The 12,877-nt window shown below is 46.7% G+C and overlaps 1 protein-coding gene across 15 annotated transcripts in view; it reads left to right on the top strand.

Moving 5' to 3' along the window:
- The window catches only part of MACF1 (microtubule actin crosslinking factor 1), a 305,205-nt gene that overhangs the window by 97,692 nt on the left and 194,636 nt on the right, over nt 1-12,877 (top strand). For 7 of the 15 annotated variants that reach the window (XM_088153923.1, XM_088153933.1, XM_088153927.1 and 4 more), the window contains exons 2-5: nt 1,331-1,392; nt 1,813-1,902; nt 7,587-7,688; nt 11,849-11,926. In XM_088153923.1, coding sequence (XP_088010049.1) covers nt 1,331-1,392; nt 1,813-1,902; nt 7,587-7,688; nt 11,849-11,926 — 332 coding nt within the window. The remainder of the gene's footprint in view (nt 1-1,330; nt 1,393-1,812; nt 1,903-7,586; nt 7,689-11,848; nt 11,927-12,877) is intronic. The other 8 variants (XM_088153929.1, XM_088153958.1, XM_088153946.1 and 5 more) reach the window with 2 other exon arrangements.

The raw sequence follows: 12,877 nt of genomic DNA on the forward strand, positions 1-12,877 counted from the left end.
GCAGTGGAACCACCATCCCAGAGAGGTGGTGGGCTCTCCTTCATTGCTTGTGTTCAAACAGAGGCTAGCCAACCATCTGTTGTGGAAGCTTTAATTTGGGATTTAATTTAATTTTGGAGTGGGTGGCGGGAATCTTGGTGGCTTCAATGGCACCTGTGCAATATGACTACGCAATATGATGGTGAGAATGTTTCTGCAAATTGGCTTTCATGAGAAATCCATCTGGATCTTTGGTGTGAATGGGTAGCTTGTTGGAGTCTGGATACTGTGTATGAAGAAAACTTGAATGTCCTCGTAGAAGTGAGGGTGTTGCTGATGTCAGTGTGGCAATTATGCCATTTTTTTCCAGGTTTCTGTTTGTCAGTGAATATAGTTCTTGGTGGAAGCTGGGGTGGTGGTGGGGTGGGCAGCATGTGGATGGCTGGAAACCACATTTAACATTTTGGGAAAACAAGAGCTGTAACAAGCAAGACAAGGATACACAGAAAAGTTTTCTTTTTCTTTTTTCAATAAAGTTTGGGGTGGGTCTGGGGCTTTCCTTTGCTTTTTAAAATTTTTGTTAGCATTTACATTATAGCTTTGTATATTTCCCACCTCAAAATATACCACCGTTTTGGGGGAATTGCAGTCTGATGGTTGCCTAAGGCATGCAGGTTGCCCCCTTGATTTAAAGAAACATTAATGGACCAGTTTGCTTTACGTTGCTACTTTACATTTATAGAAATGTAAAATTTGGACAAATTCCTTTGTATCCTTGAAACTCTTCAGAATATCTCTTCTGATATTATTTGTACCCCTTTGAAAGTTGAACTGATTTATAATCCCATAGACCCCATTGCTAAAAATGTGTTTGTAGAAACTTGCATTCTCCCTCTGCACCTGGAGCCTCCGCATATTCTACCGGCCCAGATCAGCCAGTGATCTGGTGTATTACGTGACTCAGCTCAGCAGCTGCCCTTGCCCGAGCTCCTGCAAGTGACTTTTTGCAAAATAGAAGGGGCCATTGTTTTTGATTCTCTTTCCTGATGTGGTGAGCCAGAGGGAGAGCCATCTAGTCACAATAAATGCGTGAAAAAAGATAAAAGCACCCTGTTGAGAAAACAGCCCCCACGTTCTCTATCGGCTGCAAACAAGCCTGCATACCTGAAGCTCTCTGGAAAAGCTCTGGGGCGGGGGCGGGGGGCTGGAGTGGGGGCCGAAACTACATGTAAAAGAGGCGCTCCTTGCAACCCGCAGCAGGAAAGCTAGTCTGGATAGGCTGTGTTTGTTTTCCCAGATGACTGAAAGGCTAACTCGACATGTTTGCACTTTCTCCCTTCTCTTTCTGCAGATGAACGGGACCGGGTCCAGAAAAAGACCTTCACGAAATGGGTGAATAAGCACCTGATGAAGGTAAGCCCAACACACCTTTGATTCTACTATGCCTGCTCTTTTTTTTCTCCCTCCCCCCTTGGTGTTCCTTTTTAAAGCTGCCACAGAAGCATGTTGGCATTCTTATGCCAGATGCTTTTCATCAAGTCCAGAAAAAGATTTAATACTGTGAGTTAATTCTTTAAAGTGTGCATGCTCCTGGCCCTTACAACAGCAGGAAAAAAATATGTGAGATCTCTGAAGCAAAATATGGTTGGGTGAATGGAGTTGATCAACATGCTTATTAGTCAGATGGCAGGTCTTCAGTTCTTGCATAGCACATTTCCCCCCTTTTTACCCTCCCCTCATGAGAATTGCTGCCTTCTTCCTCTATACATTTTCTCGCCCTATGCAGTTCTCAGAGCACCTGAACAGATTTCTCTCTCTGCTTTGCTCCTATAGGTGCGCAAGCATGTCAATGACCTCTACGAGGACCTGCGAGATGGTCACAATCTCATCTCTCTGCTGGAGGTTCTTTCAGGTGTCAAGCTGGTGAGTTTCCAAGATGCCACAATTGAAGCAGTTTTCCCAGGGCCACATTAAGGCCAAGCAATGCCCTAAGCACAACTCAACAATGGTGCCCCTCGACAGTCACACCATGAGATGGAAATAAATGTGATTTCTGACATCACCTTCAAACCAAACTTTCAAACTTTAGTGCCAAAGAAAATGTTTTTTAAACAATGTAGATGAAAGTTGAAGGTGACAGATAAGGACTATTATAAAGAATTTGACTAAAGTTGAGTGTGGCGGTGAAAGAGTTAAAGCCTTGATAGCTGGGGGAAAAACTCTGTGGTGCCCCCCTTCCTTAATGGTTGATTCAGGGCTGAGTTTTTCTGTCTCTTTTTGTTGTTGTCCAGTCGTTAAGTCGTGTCCGACTCTTCGTGACCCCATGAACCATATTGCGCCAGGCCTTCCTGTCCTTCACTGCCTCCCTGAGTTTGCTCAGTTTCATGCTCATTGCTTCAGTGATGCTATCTAACCATCTCATCCTCTGCCGTCCTCTTCTCCTCTTGCCTTCAATCTTTCCCAGCATCAGGGTCTTCTCCAAAGAGATCTCTCTTCGCATAAGGTGACCAAAGTATCTGAGAGCTTCATTATCGATCCTTCCAATGAGCAATCAGGGTTGATTTCCTTTAAGATTGACTGGTTTGGCCTCCTAGCAGTCCAGGGGACTCTTAAGAGTCTTCTCCAGCACCACAGTTCAAAGGCATCAATTCCTCGGCGCTCAGCCTTTTTGATGGTCCAGCTCTCACAGCCATACATTACTACTGGAAAAACCATAGCTTTGACTATGCGGATCTTTGTCGGCAAGGTGACATCTCTGCTTTTTAATATGCTATCTAGGTTTGCCATAGCTTTCCTCCCAAGGAGCAAGCGTCTTTTAATTTCATGGCTGCAGTCTCCGTCTGCGGTGATCTTGGAGCCCAAATAAATGAAGTCTGTTACTGCTTCCATTTCTACCCCTTCTATTTGCCAGGAATTGATGGGTCCAGATGCCATGATCTTAGTTTTTTTAATGTTGAGTTTCAAGCCAGCTTTCACACTCTCCTCCTTCACCCTCATCAAGAGGCCCTTTAGTTCTTCTTCACTTTCTGCCATTAGGGTGGTATCGTCTGCATATCTGAGGTTATTGATGATCCTCCCTGCAATCTTAATTCTGGCTTGTGATTCTTCCAACCTGGCATTTCTCATGATGTACTCTGCATATAGGTTAAATAAGCAGGGTGACAGTATACAGCCTTGTCGTACTCCTTTCCCTATTTTGAACCAATCGGTTGTTCCGTGACTGGTTCTAACTGTTGCTTCTTGGCCCGTATACAGATTTCTCAGGAGACAGGTAAGATGGTCTGGTACCCCCATCTCTTTAAGAATTTGCCAGAGTTTGTTGTGATCCACACAATCGAAGGCTTTTGCATAGTCAATGAAGCAGAAGTAGATGTTTTTCTGGAACTCTCGTGCTTTCTCCATGATCCAGCGAATGTTGGCAATTTGATCTCTAGTTCCTCTGCCTCTTCGAAACCCAGCTTGTACATCCGGTAGTTCTCGGTTCACGTACTGCTGAAGCCTAGCTTGTAGGATTTTGAGCATAACCTTGCTAGCATGTGAAATGAGTGCAATTGTGCGATAGTTTGAGCATTCTTTGGCATTGCCCTTCTTTGGAATTGGAACGTAAACTGACCTTTTCCAATTCCGTGGCCACTGTTGCGTTTTCCAAACTTGCTGGCATATTGAGTGCAGCACTTTAACAGCATCATCTTTTAGTATTTTAAATAACTCAGCTGGAATACTGTCATCTCCACTAGCTTTGTTGTTAGCAATGCTTCCTAAGGCCCACTTGACTTCACTCTCTAGGATGTCTGGCTCAAGGTCCATGACCACACCAGCATGGACATCAGGGACATTAAGATCTTTCTTGTATAGTTCTTCTGTGTATTCTTGCCACCTCTTCTTAATCTCTTCTGCTTCTGTTAGGTCCCTGCCTTTTTTGTCCTTTATCATGCCCATCTTTGCACTAAACGTTCCTTTCATATCTCCAATTTTCTTGAAGAGATCTCTAGTCTTCCCCATTCTATTGTTTTCCTCAATTTCTTTGCACTGTTCATTTAAGAAGGCCTTCTTATCTCTCCTTGCTATTCTCTGGAAATCTGCATTCAGTTGCTTATATCTTTCCCTTTCACCCTTGCTTTTCACATTCCTTCTTTGCACAGCTATTTGTAATGCCTCATCAGACAGCCATTTTGCTTTCTTGCATTTCTTTTTCCTTGGGATGGTTTTAGTTGCTGCCTCCTGTACAGTGTTACAGACCTCCGTCCATAGTTCTTCAGGCACTCTGTCTACCAAATCTAACCCTCTAAATCTATTCATCACCTTCACTGTGTACTCGCAAGGAATATGATCTAAGTCATACCTGAGTGGTCTAGTGGTTTTCCCTACATTCTTCAATTTAAGCCTAAATTTTGCAGTAAGAAGCTCATGATCTGAGCCACAGTCAGCTCCTGGTCTTGTTTTTGCTGTCTGTATAGAGCTTCTCCATCTTTGGCTGCAAAGTATGTAATCAATCTGGTTTCGGTATTGACCATCTGGTGATGTCCATGTGTAGAGTCGTCTCTTGTGCTGTTGGAAAAGAGTGTTTGCTATGACTAGCTTGTTCTCTTGACAGAACTCAGCCTTTGCCCTGCTTCATTTTGTACTCCAAGGCCAAACTTGCCTGTTATTCCAATTACTCCTTGACTTCCTACTTTAGCATTCCAATCCCCTATGATGAAAAGGACATCTTTTTTTGGTGCTAGTTCTAGAAGGTGTTGTAGGTCTTCATAGAACCGGTCAACTTCAGCTTCTTCGGCATCAGTGGTTGGGGCATAGACTTGGATTACTGTGATGTTGAATGGTTTGCCTTGGATACTCACTGAGATCATTCTGTCGTTTTTGAGGTTGTACCCCATTACTGCCTTTCCCACTCTCTTATTGACTATGAGTGCAACTCCATTTCTTCTAAGGGTTTCTTGGCCACAGTAGTAGATATAATGGTCACCTGAATTAAATTCACCCATTCCTGTCCATTTCAATTCGCTGATTCCCAAGATGTCGACGTTCAATCTTGTCATCTCATGTTTGACCACATCCAGCTTGCCTTGGTTCATAGATCTTACATTCCAGGTACCTATACAATATTGTTCTTTACAGCATCGGACCTTCTTTTCGCTTCCAGATACATCCACAGCTGAACGTCCTTTCGGCTTTGGCCCAGCCGCTTCACTCTTTCTGGAGCTACTTGGAATTGCCCTCCGCTCTTCCCCAGTAGCATATTGGACACCTTCCGACCTGAGGGGCTCATCTTCCGGCGTCATATCTTTTAGCCTTTTAACATTGTCCATGGGGTTTTCTTGGCAAGGATCCTGGAGTGGGTTGCCATTTCCTTCTCCAGTGGACCACATTTTGTCAGAACTCTCTGTCATGACCTGTCCGTCTTGGGTGGCCCTGGATGGTATAGCTCATGGCTTCACTGAGTTACGCAAGCCCCTTCGCCACGACAAGGCAGTGATCCATGAAGGAGTTTCTGTCTCTATTCATCCCTAATTTCTGACCAGAATATTTATGTATGTGGTTTTAATTTCACAGAGTCATAGATTTAGAAGGCGTCTTTGAGGCCATTGAGACTCACCCCCCTGCTCCATGCAGAAATCCAGATTAAAGCATCCCAGACAGAGGGTTGCCTGCCCTCTACTTTAACCCATTCAGTGAAGGGCACCCACCCCCATGCCTGCCTTCATTGTTTTCACTGCCAACCTGTTAGGAACTCTTTTCTACTCCCCACTTGGAATCTGCTGCCTTGAATTCATCATTCTGTGTCCTGCACTCTAAATGAAAGAGAACGGACGTGTGGTGTTCCTTTGCATGTTTGAAGCATGCCATCATATTCCAACTCCCTCTTTTTCTTCTCAAGGATAAACACTTTCCATCTCGCCTTTTGTTTTTAGTCCCCTGGTATCCTTGTTGCCTTCTTTGTACCTTTTCCAGTTTGTCTGAATGGGTGAAGCCCATAGAACTGGAGCCAGTGAGGTCTGGCCAAAGCAGAATGAAGTGGAGCAGTTACTTTCTATAATAGCACATTATGTCATAGCATTTATTTTGATCTGTGTCTTTCTTTGAAAGTATAACATTTCCTCTTGCTGCTAACTTTGGGGGTGGTCTGCAAGAGTTTGGCTGGCTGAGATTCCAGGTCCCTGCAAAAGACTGCCTCCATATATGTGTTGACTTCCTGGGCAGATGCATCAATGGTCTTAAAAAAAAGCGGGTCAGTTTTATTTATACTTCTAACAACATAGATTGTCCTTGTCTATCCATACTCCCAGTCTGGTTCTGTTCCTCCCTAATGTTGGAGCATTTCTGATAGTTTCAACAGGGTCTTATTTGTGCCACACAGTGTGTGCTGTGAGAAATCTACCAGGAGGGCACAGAGGGGTCCTGTTCTGCTTGAGTTTGGAAGTTGTCCAATTGCCTGACAAAATCTAGCTACCCATTGTTGCAGCAAGTCTCCCCAGTTCTGATGAAGTCTCTTCCTCAGAAGTTGGGCTGCTGTCACTGAGTCTCCTGCTCTTTGCTCCTTGTAGGGGGTCTTTGGCACTCCACTAGCAGGTCCTTCTTTTCCAGGCCTCGCTACTGAGCATCTTGGCACAAGGACAATGGATGAGCTTCAGTTTAAACCTAGGAAAGTAATTTTGGAGGCCAACCAGTGAAAGTTCTCAATTCTGAGAATTGCCCTTGTTGAATTGGAAACTAAGTAGACAAAATAATTTTTCTGTATGGGCCTTTTGTAGATGGCAATTTGTGGAACCAGCCCTGAGATTCAATATTTTGCTAAGCTTATATTCAGATTGGGTCATCTTCTTCCTAGCTGGGAGAAGATGAGTTATTTCTCCCATAGGCAACAAGGGGGCGAGGGGACTATCTAGAAGGGGAATTGTGGCTTGGTGTTCCATGTAATGGGAAACAGAACCTGGGCACAGGACAATGTTAGAAGATCTGGAAAGAAGAAGAAACCCTTTTCTGCTGGACAGAGATCATTGTTGATTATTGATCACTTAGTTTGCTTGGTGTATGGGGAGGAGCCACCCCAAAAGATGCAGAGAGGGTGTGAGTCAGAATTTCCAAGATGTCTGCTGCAACTGTTGGCTCAACAATGGGAAATCGATTGAAAAGCTGGGAAATTGCTTGCTGCAGCTCAACTTATTTGTCCATACAACTCAGTTCTTATCTTTCTGAGTGACTCTCAAGCAAAATTCTTTGCCACCCAGTCCTTTATTTTTTTTCCTTGTGCATAAAGCATGTTTTCTGCCATCCAGCTAGTTCCAAAATTGTTTTGTCATCAGCAGCTGACCTGTTCTCAGTATCCAAGAGCCCTGTAACTTTTGGATCTCACCAAACCTCTTTCCCTATGAGGGAGATCAGATGTTGGATTGCTTGTGGAAGCTCTGGATGTTTGGTTGAACATTTGCTGTGGAAAGTCTGGAGGAGCTATGCATTTTAAAATTCATTTTTAATCAGGGAGGCAAGCAAAGAGTATGTTTGTGTGCTGCTCTTTTCTTCCTGTGCATTTGGTGGGTGTGGCATTTTTCTTTCTTTGACGTGTGTCCCATGTTCTCCCATTTGGTGTTGTCCACCCTGTTTACTAGCACAGGGAAACCTCAGGGCAGAAGACTCTTCGCTTGGTGAAAATCCCTCCCTGGAGTGGCTCGGGCAGTGACGAGTGTGAGGAGGAGGAGGAGGAGGATGCAGTAGGTCAATGCCCACCATGGAGTAGCAGTAGCAACTGGCACTGGACACATTCCGATAATCCAGAAATTCTTCAGATTTCAGCCAGGACTTGTCTAGCATCTTCTAAGAAACAAGGAAATGATAATTTGGTCAGTTTGAGAACCCCATAAATGGTGGCCTCTTCCATTTCTTTATTTTTTCTAATCCTCACTTTGGTTTGCAATGCAAATTAAAAAGGAGCAATAAAATGTAATTCCTTCAGTTATAGAGGGTTTCACATTAATGTTTGAAGAACTTTGCATTCAGTAATCATCCCTTCAGCTCTAGAGTCATGTTTTTATCCTCATATCACAGATGACATGTGAGCCTGTGAGATGGCACTTTTTCCAAGGCCTCCTGGTTAAATTTGTGGGAATGAAGACAGGTGAATTCTTTTCAGAATTCTACTCTAGAGCTGCCTTTGCAGCTCTGTGTGTGGGTAGATCACCTGCCTATCTGATCCTGAAAGTAGACAGATGGAGCTGGACATCCCCAAATTCTGCAAGCCGGAGGAAGGGAAGGATCCGGTGGAAACGGGGGTCCAAAGGGAAGGAGTGGCCACCCTCATTCCATACACCAAGTATGGGGGCCACTTGCTGTGCTCTTCTGGAGACTCGGGGGCCCTTCACTTTGAGACTCCCAATGAAGCAAGGACCTTCCAGGTCTCCCTCTTCCATACAGAGAAGAGCTTCTGTCCTTGGCTTCCCTTTTACAATCTCACCCTTAGCCCGAATACCTTGGAGGCCTGACTCAGTTCTGACATTGCCAGGAAAGACTTGGCACGCTTTTCTTTCAAAGGGGGGGCAGACTTCCCTTTCTTCTCCCAGGGGCTGGAATAGGGTTTCACTCAGGGCTTCAGGGCTGTGCAGAATTCATGGATTATCTGGACGTGTTCCTGGTGTTGGTAGCTGGGGATGTGGGAGAATACTAACTCACGCAGTGTGAGTGCACAGTGATGTGTCTTTTCTGCAAGTCTTGCACACTTCCACAGCCATCTTTTGGTCCCAGATGTGTAACCACAGCCAGCCTTTCTCAGACCTGCAGGAGTGTTGGGAATGCGGCTCCCAAAATTCCCAGCCATGTGTTTGGGAACTGAACACAAGTGGGAAGCCACCCTTCACAAGGAGTATGGGAAATGTCGGGAGACAAATCAAGCAGCATGTTTTTCCTCTGTTTGGAGAAGAGTCTTGTGCTTCAGAACGAACGTTTTATTCTGCATGCTGCCTGCTCGCTTGCATTTTAAACCAGATCATTCCCTTGATGTGCTCTTGCAAAGAAAGCGGTCTTGCCTCCAGGCAGCTGGGTCTCTGCTTGCCCACAGAGAAGCGTTGTGCAGAATTGGACCCATGATGGAGGAGAAAAAACGGAGAAGCAGTGGATTTCTGCCCTTCGTATACGGGGGCGAGAGGAATTTGGGTGAAGCGTCCTCCTCCTTTCTAGCTGTACCCTTATATTTATTTATGCTCATTATTTGTACAGGATCTCACGATGGCACAGGTAGTGTCCCTCCTCCCATTTTCCCCCACAACAACCTTGTGATGTTGGTTGGGCTGAGCGAAGGCATCGAAACCTGGCCTTGGGAATGAGGAAGGGAGGAACCGTTAAAGGAGGACTTTGTGGCAAGACCCTCCTGAGAAAGAGAGGAGCGTGAGAAGCCCAGCCGTTGGTACAAGACAGAGTGGAGAGAAACCTGGACAGGATTTCAAGATTCTGCTTCGTACATTACTTAGCACGCTTAGCACGTTGCTGGAAAGAGCGCGCCGTGCCTGTTTCTTGACCTGCCCTCCCCTGACAGGCTGACCTCAAGGGCCCATCTTGTACCAGAGAAAACCAGGGCAGGGTTATTCTGGGTTACTTTCTCACGCTTCCCTCTTTCTCAGGAAATCGGGGCGCAGGCAGCGCTTTTTTGGCCACCCTTTGCTGTCCTCCCACTGTCTCCTTCCCAGGACTGAGTAACCTTTGTGAGAGACTCCCCGAATGGCTCCTTCCTTCTTTCCCAAGGCCAGGCCCACGTTCCTCCTTAGGCCGAGAAGGGGCACTGGCTCCATGGCCGAGGCTGGACTCGAAGGTGGCTGCCCTGCTCTTGGGTCCAGCACCTTCTCCACCGCCCACCCGGGCCCTCACCCCGAGGCTCTGAGGCCTTGTGTTGAAAGAGGTAGAGATAGCCCTGGTAGCCAAGATGGCTGCCTGGCTTTGCTGCTGCTTCTCCCTTGTGCCTGAAAGATATCAGGCTGCCCCTTGGCTGGGGGCATTTCCTTTGGATGCCCTCTGGCCTCTTTTTCCTGCGGGGGCGGCTGCCCCTTTCCTGGGTGCGGCAGAACAGCTGTGCGGTGCGGCTCTGGAGGCGGGTAGCCCCTCCGGCAGGACAGACCAAGGGGAGGAAGGGGCATCCTCTTGGCTGCAGGCAGCAATGGAGCTGTCACTTACCACAGCCGTGTTTTTCATGTTCTCACTGGACTGGGAGCCCGCCTGCTCCGTGGCCTTCCGGGGTCTGGGTCTGCCAGCACAGTGACTTTGCTGGTCCACGTTGGCCCTGTTCCCTGGGCTGTGATGCTCCGGGGTCCCCTCCTCCTCCAGGGTTCAGTTCATCCGGAGGAATGCCGGGCCCTCCTTGTTCCTCCTCATTGCTAACCCCCTGCTTTGCTTTTTTGCTTACCTGGATCTTCACTTCTTCTAAAAGCAGGGCCTTCTCTGGTCCTCTGGATGTTCTGGATTGTGGCCATGCTGGCTGGAAACAAAGAAGTTGCAGCTCATTGGAGCTTTCTATTTGGAGGGCTGCAGGTTAGGAAAGGCGGTCTTAAGGCGTCGAAGCTGTGGCTTTGTCTCTCTCTTTAACTGTTGTTCGGTAACAGCTACAGCAGCTCCGTGCTGGTTTCCTAGTAGAGGCACTCACATAGCACACCAAGCCACATTTGTGTGTGAAGCCAGCCACCCCCTCGCCGTCCAAAATGACTTTTTCTGTGAGAGCCCTAACTCTTCCTGAAGTTGGCAGCAGACAGCACAGATTTTCATCAGGCAAGTCCCAAGAAAGAAAAGAGTGTAACCACCCTGAGCATTTGCCCTCCTCAGCCCCAGCCCAATATGGATTGGCCCCCTTAGGGCCTTGGGCCCAGACCAGAAAGGTGAGTGATGCAGCGATGAGTCTCCGCTGCCCGTCTGGATTGTCCATCCATGTGGTGGATGTGAGAACCTTCCTGTTCCTTTTCTTGAGAAATGACATTTGAACATCTTAAAGGGGAAGGACCTGCTGCTCCCACCCCTTTTTCATCTTCCTTGGTTTTATGCAAGCTGAAAGGGAGGAACAGCCCTTTCTGAGGTCCCTTGCCAACTCTGTCAGCCCTATATGTTGTGTGGGGCTGCTCTCCCTGCTTCAGAGGTCCCACCAGCTGCTGAGAACCAGGCAGGAAAGGGTGAAGTCCCTGCTGGGCCAAATTATGAGGCCGTCTGTTCTAGAATGGAAGCCGCCTTTGGATAAACATGCTTAGCATCCTGAAAATTAGTTTCCCTTACCCCAGTGCTTGTCAGACAGGTTGGACTTCAGTCCCCATGATTCCCTGCTGGCCCACCTGGTGGGCTTCAGGTTGGAGAAAGCTGTTGGAGATCAAAGTTGTCCTCCTGTTTGGTTGGTCTGGGCATTTTGTAGACAAGAGAACAAAACAGGTGGGCTCGTTCAGCTCTTTCCTTTTGCCTTTCTCCCTTGGACTGGTGAATTGCTGGCAGAAAAGCTGATTCAGGCCCAGACCTTGTTAGAACCCCATGGCCAGAACAGCCCTTCCATTTACAGCAGTGTTTCTCAACCTCAGCGACTTTAAGATGTGTGGACTTCAGCTCCTAAAATTCCCCAACCAGCATGCTGCAGAATCCTGGGACTTGAAGTCTACCAATGCTGGCTGGGGAATTCTGGGAGTTGAAGTCCACACATTTTAAAGTTGCTGAAATTGAGAAACATTGATTGACAGGATGCAGAACTTGGCTCAGCTTCTGTGGCTGTTGCTCCAATCCTTCAGGACAAGGGAGGTGGCACAGATGGGACCTGCAGGGAGGAACCCCCCGGAGGTGGATCCATGCTTTTCTTGAGACGGTAAGAGATATTTGCCTTCATCTGTGAATCACTTAGCCACAGCTCCTTTCTGTTTTCCAGCCTCGAGAAAAGGGCCGGATGCGGTTCCACCGATTGCAGAACGTGCAGATCGCTCTTGACTTCCTCAAACAGCGACAGGTAAGAGCATCTCGCTGTGACCCCATCGGGGGGCTGCGGCGCCTCCTTTCATTCCTCACCTTTTTTCCATTAGTGACCTGCAACCACATGATTCCCTTTGCTGGTTGCAATTAAGTTGAGGGAGAGGAGAAGTTAACTAAGTTGCCTTTTGACATGGACCAGTCTTATTTGTTATTTGTGCTTGGAAATTGATGCCTCTCTTCTTCCCTATTTTATCCTCCCAACAGTGCTGTGAGGTAGGCTAGGCTGAGAGACAGTGACTAGCTGAAGACTGCACGCTGAGCTTCATAGTGATAGGAAGGGATTCAAACCTGGTTTTCCGCAGTCTTAGTCTAACCTTCTGACGTACTCCATCACCATACTGGCTCCAAACTACATTCACGCCTCCCAAACGTAGATACACACAGAAGATATTCACACTTCTGGATGCTGTCAGTCTTCAGAACAAAATCAATAGGCCTGTTAGGCAGAGAAGGGTGTATATATTGATGAAACTAACATATAAATGCACACAGAGACAGAAACATTGATTGCAAAAATGTGTGTATTTAGAAAGCCACACAGGAACATGGTCCATTTGAGAATCCAGATTTATTCATTAAAAAAAAGTTGTTAGAAGGTGCCCAAATGGGAATAAATTGAGAGAAAGTAAGAGAAGGCTAACAGATTTCTCTGCCCCTACTCAAAATGCATACAGACCGAGTCTCTTTAGAGAAGCCATAGCAGTGTGGGGAATGGACACAGGACCAGATGAGGCCATTCTGTTTCTGTCCAGCCCATTCAAGTAAAAGTGTCATTAAAGCGAGGGTGCTGGAGATGCGTGCCTGTAATGTTCCGCATTTGCTGGGGGGAGTCCTGACTGGAGTCTCAGTCAGCACCACCTTTTCCTACGTGTCCTGACCTGACATTCTCATTTGAGAATGAAGATGATGACAAGGATGAGCTTCATTC

This window comes from Python bivittatus, unplaced genomic scaffold, assembly GCF_059951505.1.
Source record: "Python bivittatus isolate LINGU-HERP-01145 unplaced genomic scaffold, Pbiv_v1 ctg000040_np1212, whole genome shotgun sequence".
Taxonomy (NCBI): Eukaryota; Metazoa; Chordata; class Lepidosauria; order Squamata; family Pythonidae; genus Python; species Python bivittatus.